Genomic DNA, 14618 nt, shown 5'->3' on the forward strand with positions numbered 1-14618 from the left:
TACATTTTGCATTTATTTGGTTCTAATAAGCCTTGGCTGCTTCATTACAAAAAACAGACATTTTCTTAGTCTTGCTTTGGAAATCGGAACATTTGTCAAGGTGTGTGAAGCCTCTGCACAGCATTAGAGAGAGAACACATCAAACATAACACTCCTTCACTTGTGCATGTACATAAAAACAAGGAGATAAACGTGTCAATTGTTCTGGAAACTCTTTGACACATATAACACGATTGAAAGGAAGTACACCTCCACTGTACTTACATGCAAACTTATATTGTGACCAATCAGGACGACCCTTACACAAAGAAACATAATGTTGTGGTTCGATTTATGCATTATGACCGTTTTTGCAATTGTGGTGTAAAATAATCAGTGATTTAAGTTTGAATGACTTCATCAATCCGAGGAAGCGCGTCTGTTAACATTATTTTAACTAAAGCGTTCCTGAATAGATACAAATTCTACTTTATTTAAGTCCCTACAAATAGAAAAACCACAGCAGGCAGACCACTTTGAAGCTGCAAAGAGTTAGAGTTAACTAATTTTAGTTTACAGTGTTTTACATTAAAACACGAGCTTGTACACGGAGAAAGCTGGAGACGTCGATGGAAGGATCTTTCCTGAGACGGAACAAGGACCACAGGATCACCAGAGACAGACGCTGGGGTCGTGTTTTAGCAGACGTGAGTTCAGCAGTTTCACTAGCAGTGGTGACGAGAGACTTCAGTCATTTAGAAGAGTTGTAGAGTCCCTCTGAGAGAGCACTCAGCCGTGATCGCAGCTCCTTTCTGACCTGCGACACCCTCGCCAGTTTTCTCTTGTATTCCTGAAAACGTTTCAGAATAAAAAAAAAAATCATCAGACCTGGTTTGTGCAACTAAATGTTAATCCTAAATTTAAATAAATATTAAATATTTTGAATTTGCAGACACTTTCTTTATGTTTTCCCACAGAAGACGTAAAATGGTTTTAATTTCTATTTACTTTTAACTAAATGTTATTTTTGTCGAAAACAGGTCAAATTTAGCGTTTCTGATGTAGCTGGAGGAAAAATAAAGTCAGTAAATCCAAAAAAATAAACAACAAATGGGATTAAATCAGCAAAACTATCCTTTATATGTGGAAATTATAGCAGATACGTTTACTTCTTGTGTTTTTACTTTTAAGGACCCTTTAGGTTTAGATTAAATTGGGTACACTGCAAAAACTGATTTCTTAACAACTTTTTAAAAAATCTAATTTTTAGACATTTTGTCTTATTGTTTGTCTAAAAGAAAATAAATTCTCTATGAAAACAGTGTTACTTAAAATAAGATAAATATTCATAAATATGATTCAAATTATGTTTAATTAAAAATAACTTGTTGCTTGGGTAGAATTCCTAAAACTACCAAAATAATCTAAATTTTTATGTCAAGCAATGTTTGCTTACCCCGTTGGAAGTTTTTTTATAATACAAAACAATAAAATTTGGATCATATTAACAAATATTTACCTCATCTTAACCCTTTGATGCATGAATTATGAAATCTTCAACCATGATTTTTTTTTTACAATTTTTTTCATTCATCTTTAGGTGTGAATGAAACAAATTTCAACAAATATATTTTGTAACATTTAATAATTTACAAATAGTTTATTACATGTCCACCTCAATGGACAGCGTGCATTCCGAACATGAAATATGTTGGCTTGACTTACTGAGGTCCAAATGGAGGGGCTCAAGTGCAATAAAGTCTTCAACAGCTGTGCTTAATAGCAAAAATAAATAAATAACAATTTTGAGTACCTGTCCACTGTAGTGACCATTATACATCAAAGGGTTAAAGTGACAGTGTGTAGTTTCCCTGGCGATAAGGGGAGTACATACCTAAATCGTTGCAAGCAAGCTGTATTTTTGTGCTCGAGCAAGATCTTACTAACGGGAGGCCATTAGGGTCAAAAATCCCTGGGAGTGCAACCTCCAGCAAAGTGACAATCACATCAGACCCTTTCATCACCGGCAACGAGTGAAGAGGTAAATGTGTAAAACAATGTTGATGAATGGCGAAAATTTGTAACCGTTTCAGTAAATCCATTTTGTCCTTACAGGCTCCCGTAGAAGGAAACAGTGTTTAAGATGGCGTTTGGATTTAGACATGCTTCCATGTATTTTAGACCCGATTTTTATGACTATATTTTACAATGTCGTCAGTATTTTTCAACAGCTGGGCATCGTTTCATTCTTTTTCAACATTCTGATGTACATTTCCAGAGATAAACGATAAAAACTACCACTTAAAAGTATTTAGACTAACATTAAGACAAAATGCATAACAATTCAAACGTTTTTCTCTCTCACAAATCAGTTTTTGCAGTGTAGCAAATTAGAAAGTCGTGTGTAATTATCTCATTTCTCAGATCTGGGACTTTTATGTTTTTTTTTTTTTATTTAAATTTTACTTATGTTGCACTGAGCTGATCTGTTTATGAGCGTTTTTCATTTCAAAGATCATTAGTAAAATCTGCCCAAACTCCAACAGGAGCTAAATAAAAGCACCGACAAAAGTCATTTTCATGTTTTATTTTCATTTAAGAAACATTTCTGGAGAGACACGTGAGACTTTATTTTGCTGGATTTCTGTGGGGAAAGGCTGCAGAGTTATCAGTAATAAAACCAGAAAACTCGAGTGTTTAATACTCACCACGAGGCCAGCGACCAGATCCAAAGGCTAAAAATGACTTTCTTGAAGGTGACGACAGAAAATTGCAAAACTAAAATCAAATAATTTAGCTACAAAAGAAAAGCAATATTTACGCACTTCAAGTTTCTGCTCGTTTTGGGCCAAGCCGTCCTTCTGGCTCTGCAGGAAGACCGTTAGGGTGCGAGTCAGCTGCCTCCTGTCATCGATCTCCGCCGCCAGGCGCCCGCTGTAGTCTGCCAACAGCATGCAGGCTTCCTCCACGAGCCGGGAGAGCCGCTCTCCTGACTCTTTATCTGGAACAAGATCACTGCATTAATGCATAAATTCAGTCATATCTGATAAATTGCAGAAATCAGAGGATGCAAGGTTTCCTCCATGGTAATGACGCAGGAGTTTTTGCTGGTTTTATCTTGTTTAAACGTAGATGTGACTGATTATTGCAAACAGGAACGCTCGAAATGTAGTTTTAGTCAAAGTTCTTGTGCAAAGAAGGGATAAAATATTGATAAGGATTAGTTTAGATCGTATCTTCACAACAGGACATTCTGTGTTAAACCAAAGCCCTTTTCAGATTGACATTCCGGAACATGTGTGGACAATTCAGTCCGGTTTTTAACCGGAACTGTGTTTTCAGACACACCACTTTTGTACCGGAACTTGTCCTTTCGGCTGCCTTCACACAGCAGGGAAAAGTTCCAGATGTCTGGGGGGGATCGGACTAATGTTAAGCATAATTCTGCGCACACGAAGACGCAAAAGACCTGGATGATGGCGCTCAATGGTTAAAGGAATCACGGAAGCGGTGTGATGTGCTCCGTCGCGCTTCTAGACGGTACCGTAGGAGGCGAGCTGCCATGGTTTGCCGCATGCTACAGGAGCGAGCTATCTAGGAGCGCACAGCATCCCCTAGTGTCCTCCTCCTCCCCCTCCTCCCTGTCCGGAACTCGACCTCACCAGTCTGAAGCAGCCACCTTGTCCGTAACAAGTCCGGACCTGTTACTAGGGGCATCGTCCGATTTAACTACGGAACACGTTATCCGGATGTTTGTATTCAGACACAAAGGTCTTACGGACAGAGTCCGGAACATTTCTGTTTTTTATGGCCTGTCTGAAGGGGGCTTAGGTGATGTTTTTTCTTCTTGGGAGGAGCTCCAATGGGGGTCCCGCAGGGATCGATCCTTGGTCCTCTTTTGTTTGCAATTTATTTGCTTCCTCTGGGGTCAATCTTTCGTAAACATGGCCTAGCGTTCCATCTCTATGCTGACGATTGCCAGACTTACTCTCCATTGTGTCAGGAGAAAGGTCTCTCTATCCAGTCCTTTGTGTCCTGTCTTAACGAGGTGAAGTCTTGGCTAATGGCCAACGTTCTGCATCTGAATGAGGGAAAGACAGAGCTCATTGTCTGTGAAGGTTCTCAGTCATCCAGGTCATTGTAGTCTAAGGAGCTTTGAAAGAAAAGCGTCTGGACTTAGTCCAGACGCTTTTCTTTCAAAGCTCCTTAGACGACAGAGCTCATTGTTTTTCACCCCAACAGCAGGAATGTGGGTCGTTATGTTGATCTTGGCCCTCTTTCTCCCTACTCAAAATCAGTGGTCACCAGTCTGGGGGTGAAAATTGACGCTGGACTTAAATTTGATGCTCACATCAACTCTGTGATCCGGTTCAGTTTCTTCTATCTGAGACGCCTTGCAAAAATCAAACCTATGCTGTCGACAGCCCACCTGGAGTGGGTACTCCATGCTTTTGTAATTTCTAGGCTTGATTACTGCAACTCTCTATATGCAGGACTGGGTCAATCATCACTGCGTCGCCTACAGGTTGTGCAGAACAGCGCAGCCAGGTTTCTGACTGGGACCAGGAAACGGGACCACATCAGTCCGGTTCTGGCCTCCCTGCACTGGCTTACGGTTTGTTATCGTTTACACTTTAAACTTCTCGTCTTTGTTTACAATTTCTTCCAGGGTAGTGCTCCCCCTATCTAGCCACATTCCTGAACAGACATTCCCCATCGCGCGCTCTGTGCTCCTCTGACCAAGGCCTGCTCGCTGTCCCTCGTTCTAGGTGTTGTACTCGTGGGGACCGGACTTTCTCAGTCCTAGCACCATCACTCTGGAACCAGTTGCCACCCTCAGTCAGGCTGTCCCCATCTCTGCCAGCCTTTAAGAGTCGCCTAAAACAGGGTATCTGCAGGTTTAAGGGAGCCAAATTTAAGACTTTTTAAGACCTTTTTTAAGGCCACTTTGACCAAATTTAAGCTTTTTTTTTTTTTTATTAAATTTAAGTTCTAATTTCCAGCTATTGCCTGGAACCGGTGCTAACCACGTCGTGAACGTGGGATTAACCATCGTTACCATTAATGTTGCACTTCCCCATGGCGCAAGCTCCCACTAGCATGCTCCTCTAAAAATAGCCCCCTTTCACAAACCAACCGAATGTGTACGGTTCCGCTTACGCCAATATCATACACAAAAAATCCTGAACCAACTAGAAATTCATGAAAATTTTATAGAAATAAAATTATCTTGTTTATTGGGTCTTTGGTAATTTAAGACCTTTGGAAACTGTATTTAAGGATTATTTGTCATTTTTAAGGATTTTTAAGGCCTTAAATTTGGAAAAGCAAATTTAAGACTTTTTAAGGACCCGCGGATACCCTGTAAAAACCCACCTCGTCCGCTTGGCGTTACCTGAATTTGTTTGAGTTTAGCCTTCATTTACGTTGATTTTAATTCCCTGCTTTCATTGGTCTCTTTATCTCTTGTTTTACCCATTTGTTTTCTACTTAAATGTTTTTACCTGTTTCTCTCATGTTCAGCGCCTTGGGCTTCGTGACAGGGCGCTTTATAAATAAAGCTTTGATTGATTGATTGATTTAAAAAGGCTGTTGGAAAACAACGTGCACTCATAGACCTTTTGGAGTCGACTACATTCATAAATCCAGAATGTTTATGAAGACACATCTACAATATGTCATTTTTATTCACTAAAATAAATGTCAAAAATAAAATTTACATGAGAAATAAACAGTTTTTTTTTTAAACTTAGGAAATCAAAAAATACTTAAAATTCTATTTTTATTCATATTTTTGTTAGAAGGCAGGAAAATGTCACTAAGAATTGTTACTTGTGTGAATGTTTATAATAATAAAATTTGGTTGAGACAAATGCAGCAAAATTAAATAAAAGAATCCCGTTGGACTGCTTTACTTTTGAAGCAAAGGCTCGTGGGAGTTTTTAACCGCTAGCTGCCACAGATATCATTTACGTAAACTCCTCCTGCACTGGCGCCACCTATTGGAGCGTAAGTATTAGCGTGGCCGCCATCTTGACAGTACTCATGAATTAGCCTGGCCTGAAGACCCGTCCTCTGTTTAATTCTGCACAGAGAAAGAGTCTGGTAACTCACAGGCAGGGAGGCACTAGGCAGCTCAAAAATAACCAATCAGAAAAAAGAGGGAAACGCCGACTGTACCGCGCTACGCTGTAGTTTTCAGCTGTAGTAAAAAAATAAATAAAAAAAGGCGTCTGGCAACGGCGCAAACATCTTTAATTATTTTAGAAGAAAGGCTTTTAGAGCTTCTACTTGTTTTAAAGACGTGTCCAAGTCATTTAGACCAGAGGAACGAGTCGCAGCGAACTCCGCTTCAGTCGCCATGTTTACGACAAACGCAGCGTTGTGGTGTGTGACGTACGCTACTCAGTGCTGATTGGCTCGGTTAGAATTCTCAGGGGGTGGGGCTATTTGTACAGGAGAGTTCCCAGAGCCTTTCTCTGTGCAGAATTAAACAGAGCAGGAGTCTGGCAGGCCGAGCTACTCATGAATATGCATGCCAAAAATATGCATGTCATAAAATTTGCATATCATGAGTTCGCTTATTGTAAAAGTGGAAAAATGTCACTAAGAATTTTTACTTTTGTGGATGTTTAGGATGTTCAACATTAAAAAAACGTCGCATTGAGACAGCAGAAGGCAGAGGTAAACTCGTCTCTAGCCCGTTCCAAAACAATTCCTGTTATCGGACTTTGGCTCCCCGACTCGGCCTTGAAGGGTGAAGATTCTCACACTCCCCTGAAGACGGTTACTCCCCCCACCCGTTCCTCACATGAGCTTGTGAACTCACTGGATCAGTTCACCAGGAACTCACATCACATCCTAGACAAGAGACACTTTTCTATTTTTATCTATTTTATTCATCCTGTTAATCGCTGAAGGTTGCAATAATAGCCTAACGCCCTTATTTTTTCTCTATACTCTTAAGTGTATGCACTGCCTTAAAGGGACAATATGTAGTTTTTAATCATTCATTTCTAGAAATATCCATCAAAATTTTGTTGAAAATGAATGAAATGACGCCTAGTTGTTGAAAAATATTGGCGGCTTCATAACATATAACCATAAAAATCAGGTCTAAAATAAATGGGGGCGGGTCTAAGTCTCTGGGCGACGCCATTTTAGATGCCATGTTTCCTTCTACGGGAGCCCTTGAGGACAAAATACAATTACTGATTTGGAACAAGCGGTTACTAAACTTTCACCACTCGTAAATGTGATTTTACACGTTTACCTCTTCACTCATTACCACTGATGAAAGGGAGTCTGATGTGCTTGTCATTTTGCTGAAGCTTGTACTCCCCAGGGCTTTTTGACCCTAATGGGCATCCGTTGGTAAGGTTTTACTCCACCACAAAAATAACAGATTGCTTGCACCAATGCAGGCATCTACAGCTTCCTATCGCCAGGAAAATACACACTGTCACTTTAAGGAGTGAATTTTCCCACTTTGGGAATCAATAAAGTCTATTCTATTCTATCCCCACTCCTGAGCAGCTGAGGTTGAAGGCTACACAGGTACAGCTGGCAGCATTCTTGAACATTCTGCTCAGACTCCGAATCAGGAAGTGGCTGCAGGCTCTTGAACAACCAGTGACTCCACCCCCTAGCCAATCAGTGGCCGGCGGTCACCGGCGTTACGTTTTCAGACCGAGTCATCACGATAGGAACCGTAACAAAGCAGGGACTGAAAAGTTGGGGGAAAATACCGAACCAGGCTCGTGGAAAAGGCTGTCGAAGCGAACCGATCCAAGTAACGCTGAGTAGTGCTGTCGGAAAAGCCCCAGAGCTGTAAGACAAAAGGTGCGTTAAGTCCCACCTGTGATCCGGTGAAGAAGCGACGTATCCTGCACCTCGGCGGGAAGAGATGAGATGCGCTGGCGTAGCACCGAGTCGCTGGAGGCGGCGTTTTCGAGCTCCTGCAAGGCTCGTATCAACTCGGCGGTCTGCGGTTGAAACAGAAGGTGTTTGAGTGCACGTCACCAGCGTCACCAGAGAGGAGGCGCAGCAAGCAAGGGGTCACCTGTGGCGGATCAGCTGGGGAGCGACTGGAAGTGAAGCCCTCGTCAGGGTGGATTTCCTCGTACGACCTTTTCTTAGCTTTATTTTCTCCGTCTGACATTTGTGACAAAATCAGAGAGAATTTCAGCTCGACGGTTTTAGCTAAAAGGATTTCAGCGGCGCGGAGAACGTACACAGGACTTGTGACAGCTGCTCCAGCAGGTTGTTCTCATAAACAGCTCTCTCTTGCCAGATGGATAAAACTCGACCCAGCTGTTTCTTACAGCTCTCCTCGCCCTCTCTGAACAAAAACAAAACAAACACATGGACTCTCAAACGCCTTCTTAAACCGCACGACACTTAGAGAGAAGACCTCTCCTCCCTGACCTGTAAACGTGCTTGAATGCGTCCACGATGACCGGCGCAAAATCCTGCGTGAACTCGGGTCCTTTCCTTTTGCTGTTCTGGATGACGTCATTGGCCAGGTAGAGGAAGGTCAGCTTACGGGACACCTGAGCTGCACGAGAGCAAACACAGATAAACAAAACATGTGAATAAGGGCCTGGCGTGAGCGGTCGCTGCAGCTGGGAGCCATCGGTGCTCGTTAGTATAACTTCCAAGCCAGACGAACACAGCTGTTTGTGTTCTGATGTACGGATTTCTGCTGCCATCTAAACCCGCTCACCCTTCGCTCCCGACAGACTCTTAAAATACAAAACTCACTCGAGGCGTCATTAGGAGCGTGAGAAAACTCTACAGGGAAAAGAGCAGCCGTTATTAGCTACGGCTAAATAAACACCTGGCATCCTTTTAGAAAAGCTCAAAACGGCCACATCAGCTCACTCCACCAGATTTAACAGAAGCTGCTTCTAGGAATTAATCTTGGCAAATAATAAAAGTTTATCTCAGCAGATGAAATCTTTTCTTTGTGTTTTTTTTAATAAATTATATCGAAATAGTGAAAAAAATGATGTTAAATAATATTTTTATAAAGTCTCTTTGTTAGGCTGAACATATGCGACGCCAAAACAAAAAAATATAATGAAAGAAATCATTTGAGGGTTGAGGTTTATGGTCTTCAATAAAAAACATCAAGTGGAGGACAAGTGCGGATAAACGAGCCTTAATCACTTGTTTTCATTTATGTTTATGTTTATTTGTTTGGCAGACGCTTTTATCCAAAGCGACGTACAATTTATAACCTATAGGGCACGTTGTGATCTGCGGGGGAAACTGGAGTACCCGGAGGAAACCCACGCATGCACGGGGAGAACACGCAACTCCACGCAGAAAGGCCGCAGCCGAGTTTCGAATCTGCATTTCATTTAAAATGTGCTTTACTTGTTTATTCAATAACTTTTCAGTGTTCTCTGGTGTAAATCAACACCTCATGAGTCATTAAAAAAAGCTAAGATGCTCGTAGGGTTGGGCATCGACTGGAACCGGTTCCAATTGTTAATTTTTCCCGGAATCGTTCAAAGTTTTTTACTCGATTCCTAGAATGCCGACGGAAGAGGAATCCGCGGATGATCTCCGTGAAAAATAAACGTGATCTGCAAATTGTGATCAACGCTGTTCAGAGCTGATCACACCAGCTGTGTGTGCGGCGCGAGTCTCTCCCCCCCCCCCCCCCCAGATATAAACAAACGCGTCTGCCGAACTTTTCCTCCGTAACGTAAACTAACTCCTGCAGCGTAGAGGAAACGTGTTAAATACGTCAACACGGTGGATTTAACAGAAGCTCTAAAGAACAAACTCTGGACGGTGTGAGGTGAGTTTGTCTCACTGCAGAAATAAAAACACACACGGAGCGTCAGCAGTCAGACGCGGCCAGCTACGATTAAGTTTCACTTCCTGTTGTGACTGAATGCTGCTGCAGCATGGAGGTGTAGTTCTCAGTCATCCTGGACGTGATCATCCCGAGAGTTTTAGCTGAAAACAGCTGGACGGTCCTGGATATGTTGGAGACGTTTAGCCTCTCATCCCAGAGGCTTCTTCCAGACTTTGGTTGTGGTCAGAAACAAACACACTGGCTGTGCTGCAAGTCTTTTTCTTTTTTCCTCCAAAACACGTTTTTGTCTAAATGAAGGTGATGTTGTTGTTCATAGAATTAAAATTCATGTTGAAGTTAAGATTATTTTATCAAGTAGGACCTGTGGTTAGCTGGCTCGTGTAAAACATGTCGCGTCTTGAAAGAATCGGAATCGGGAATCGATAGGAACCGGAATCGAAAGAAGGAATTGGAATCGGGATTGTCCAGGTGTGAAATGCAGAGGTTAGCTGCTGTAAACAGCAGGATTACTCATTATTATTAATGATATGCACACACCTAGCTTCTGATTGGCTAACAGAACACGTTCAGCCATGTCGCGAAGTCACTATCACTAAGGCCCTTTTCAGACAGACATTCTGGAACATTTGAGGACAATTCAATCCGGTTTTTAACCGGAACTGTGTTTTCAGACACACCACTTTTGTACCGGAACTTGTCCTTTCGGCTGCGTTCACACAGCAGGGACAAGTTCCAGATGTCTGACGGCGGCGGGGGTTGGGTGGGGAAGAATCGGACTTATGTTAAGAAGAAGAAGAAGAAAATATCATTTCTATAGCACCTCTCAAGATAAAAATCACGAGGCGCTTAAGCATAATTCTGCGCACACGAAGATGCATAGGAGACCTGGATGATGAAGCTCAATGGTTAAAGGAATCACTGAAGCGGTGTGAAGCGCTCCGTCGCGCGTCTAGGCGGTACCGTAGGAGGCGAGCTGCCGTGGTTCGCCGCATGCTACAGCAGCGGGCTATCTAGGTGCGCACGGCGTCCCCCGGTCCCCTCCTCCCCCCCCTCCCCCTTGTCCGGAACTCTACCTCACCAGTCTGAAGCAGCCACCCTGTCCGTAACAAGTCCGGACCTGTTACTAGGGGCTTCGTCCGGATAAATTCCGGAACAAGTTATCCGGATGTTTGTATTCAGACACAAAGGTCTTACGGACAGAGTCCGGAACATTTCCGTTCTTCATGGCCAGTCTGAAGGGGGCTCAAGACTCTCTCCGCCCGCTAATTTTTTTTTAAAAGCCATCCTGTGGGCGGGCGCGAGTCGAGATGGGCGAAGCTATGAACGCAAATTCACAGTTTGACGTAGATCTGTCAGGATTTTCTAATCCTAGAGTTTCACGGTCTATTTTCCATCAGAAGCTAAAGCAGGAGATAGGTGTAGGAGACTATTTTCATGTTCAGTCTGCATGAAAAACTCAGAGCGATCGATTATAATCAGAAATAATAATTACAAAATGTTTTCTCAGTCAAGCACACCTTTAACGAGTATTCGTTGTTTTTCATTCCTGTTCAGTTTAGTTCCCTGATCAAATCTAGATTCTATAGATAAACAGAAGTTTGTTTAGGATGTTTTAATCCCATACAGGATTAAAATCTGTCCGTTTCTGATAAAAGTAAAAAATTTATGACACTTCAGACCGACTCTCACATGCAAAATTGCTGGAAACGATCATAAAAGTTCCACAGAGACCAAACGAGGCTGTAATCTAGCACAAATTAACGTGTTTTCGAGTGTTAATCTGGTTTGATTCGCCCAACTTAAAAAGCAGAGAGGAGAGAGTGTTACAAGGCGTGACAGGCTACACACAGGATGAGGAACACCTTTTGACACAACACCAGTGTTGCTTAGCTGTCTGTGGTTTTTAAAAATGTGCACATGTGCACGTGAATCCGTGATTATCTGTACAAATTGCGTCTCTCTTATGTGTTCCCCATTAACAGTTTGAACTTCTGGGTTCCCCCTTTAGCAATCCAATTAAATAAACAGAATCGTTTGTGTCCACATGGCGATGCACTGAAAAATAGATCACATCCTGGATTATTCTGCAACATTTAATCCAACTTTTGTGCATTTCTGTGAACTGAATTCATGCCAACGATGTGAAAGCTACTCAAAAAATAAATGTGGAAAAAAGCGTGCAAGACTCAGAAATGAGGAGGAATCAACCATGAAAACCTGAAGAAGTGAATATTTGTATTTTCAGAGTAAATCCTGATTTTTTAAAAGTTAATTCCAAATGTTCTTAATGATTTTCACCTCTGATGAATTTCTGCAAAACACCAAACAGGATTTCTGCTGTTATTTTTTTAATTTCCCCCCCTTTTATAAGACTTTTCGGTTTTCATTTTCCTATAAAAATTTAATTCTAATTTCTGCAGGACTCTGTAATATTTCTGGTGTCTGTTTGACGTTAAAACGGTAACTAGTGGTGTAGCTTTAGCTTGAGCTAAACTGGATCAACTGGCATGTTTCTGACTTGCAGCGGCGCTTTTCGGAGGAACTAACTCGGTCGGTCAGCCTCACCTTTCCGGAGTTCGCTGAACCACACGGTGACGATCGTCTTCGAGTGTTTTCTGTGGTGAATGAGCCACAGCGACAGCGTTTGCACACTTTGCTGGGAGTTGCTAAGCTCGGATAGTTTCTTCTCTAAAGCCGCCTCGGAGAAAGCGGACATCTCGACGGGATTATCCGGAGGGGCAACGAGACACCGCAGAGGTGCAGATGTATGGGTTACCCACTAAAAGAAACGTTTCTCGAGCAAGCTACGCGCTCAAAATAAGTTTTCGCCATCCAAACTAGATTTTTTGTTGCTGTGCCACAGCCTGGTTGTTCATGCTAACAGTAGCTGCTCGGGTACCTCCGTTCCTGCCTCCGCTGGGAAGAAAGACGTAGCACAAGGTTCCGCGTTCCGTTTAAATGTTGCGTTCATGGCGATAGGAAATTACGAATTTCGCTTTTAAAATGCGTTAAGTATTTATATATGTATTAAAATACATATGTATATATATATATACACATACACATACATATATTTTTATATACATATATACACTTAAGTAATAATATATATAGAGAGTAATAAGTAATAATATATATACACAGGGAGTGCAGAATTATTAGGCAAGTTGCATTTTTGAGGAACAATTTTCTTATTGAACAACAACCATGTTCTCAATGAACCCAAGAAAAAAAATCACTAATATCAAAGCTGAATGTTTTTGGAAGTAGTTTTTAGTTTTAGCTATTTTAGGGGGATATCTGTGTGCAGGTGAATATTACTGTGCATAATTATTAGGCAACTTAACAAAAAACAAATACATACCCATTTCAATTATTTATTTTTACCAGTGAAACCAATATAACATATCCACATTCCCAAATATACATTTCTGACATTAAAAAACAATACAAAAACAAATCAGCGACCAATATAGCCACCTTCCTTTGCAGGGACACTCAAAAGCCTGCCATCCATGGATTCTGTCAGTGTTTTGATCTGTTCACCATCAACATTGCGTGCAGCAGCAACCACAGCCTCCCAGACACTGTTCAGAGAGGTGTACCGTTTTCCCTCCTTGTAAATCTCACATTTGATGATTGACCACAGGTTCTCAATGGGGTTCAGATCAGATGAACAAGGAGGCCATGTCATTAGTTTTTCTTCTTTTATACCCTTTCTTGCCAGCCACGCTGTGGAGTACTTGGATGCGTGTGATGGAGCATTGTCCTGCATGAAAATCATGTTTTTCTTGAAGGATGCAGACTTCTTCCTGTACCACTGCTTGAAGAAGGTGTCTTCCAGAAACTGGCAGTAGGACTGGGAGTTGAGCTCGACTCCATCCTCAACCCGAAAAGGCCCCACAAGCTCATCTTTGATGATACCAGCCCAAACCAGTACTCCGCCTCCACCTTGCTGGCGTCTGAGTCGGACTGGAGCTCTCTGCCCTTTACCAGTCCAGCCACGGGCCCATCCATCTGGCCCATCAAGACTCACTCTCATTTCATCAGTCCATAAAACCTCAGAAAAACCAGTCTTGAGATATTTCTTGGCCCAGTCTTGACGTTTCAGCTTGTGTGTCTTGTTCAGTGGTGGTCGTCTTTCAGCTTTTCTTACCTTGGCCATGTCTCTGAGTATTGCACACCTTGTGCTTTTGGGCACTCCAGTGATGTTGCAGATCTGAAATATGGCCAAACTGGTGGCAAGTGGCATCTTGACAGCTGCACGCTTGACTTTTCTCAGTTCATGGGCAGTCATTTTGCACCTTGGTTTGTCCACACACTTCTTGCGACCCTGTTGACTATTTTGAATGAAACGCTTGATTGTTCGATGATCACGCTTCAGAAGCTTTGCAGTTTTAAGACCGCTGCATCCCTCTGCAAGATATCTATTTTTGACCTTTCTGAGCCTGTCAAGTCCTTCTTTTGACCCATTTTGCCAAAGGAAGTTTCCTAATAGTTATGCACACCTGATATAGGGTGTTGATATCATTAGACCACACCCCTTCTCATTACATAGGTGCACATCACCTAATATGCTTAATTGGTAGTAGGCTTTCGAGCCTATACAGCTTGGGAGTAAGACAACATGCATGAAGAGGATGATGTGGACAAAATACTCATTTGCCTAATAATTCTGCACTCCCTGTAATATATATATATATATATATATATATATATATATATATATATATATATATATATAATTTAATCTCCAATATAATTGTACATAATGACTTTGTTGGTGTTATTTTGTTTTTTGTTCCCA

At 41.9% G+C, this 14618-nt stretch overlaps 1 protein-coding gene across 1 annotated transcript; it reads right to left on the reverse strand.

Annotated features, from left to right (window-relative positions):
• On the reverse strand, positions 1 to 12735 carry LOC107394811 (regulation of nuclear pre-mRNA domain-containing protein 1A). Its single transcript, XM_015973947.3, has 7 exons — positions 12377 to 12735; positions 8407 to 8536; positions 8214 to 8320; positions 8042 to 8133; positions 7838 to 7964; positions 2805 to 2980; positions 1 to 829 (listed from the first exon to the last, which is right to left on the reverse strand). The coding sequence occupies exons 1-7, from the start codon at positions 12525 to 12527 to the stop codon at positions 731 to 733; spliced, it is 882 nt and encodes a 293-aa protein (XP_015829433.1). The 5' UTR covers positions 12528 to 12735; the 3' UTR covers positions 1 to 730.
• Between the last annotated feature and the right edge of the window lie 1883 nt (positions 12736 to 14618).

This window comes from Nothobranchius furzeri, chromosome 19, assembly GCF_043380555.1.
Source record: "Nothobranchius furzeri strain GRZ-AD chromosome 19, NfurGRZ-RIMD1, whole genome shotgun sequence".
NCBI classification, from domain to species: domain Eukaryota; kingdom Metazoa; phylum Chordata; class Actinopteri; order Cyprinodontiformes; family Nothobranchiidae; genus Nothobranchius; species Nothobranchius furzeri.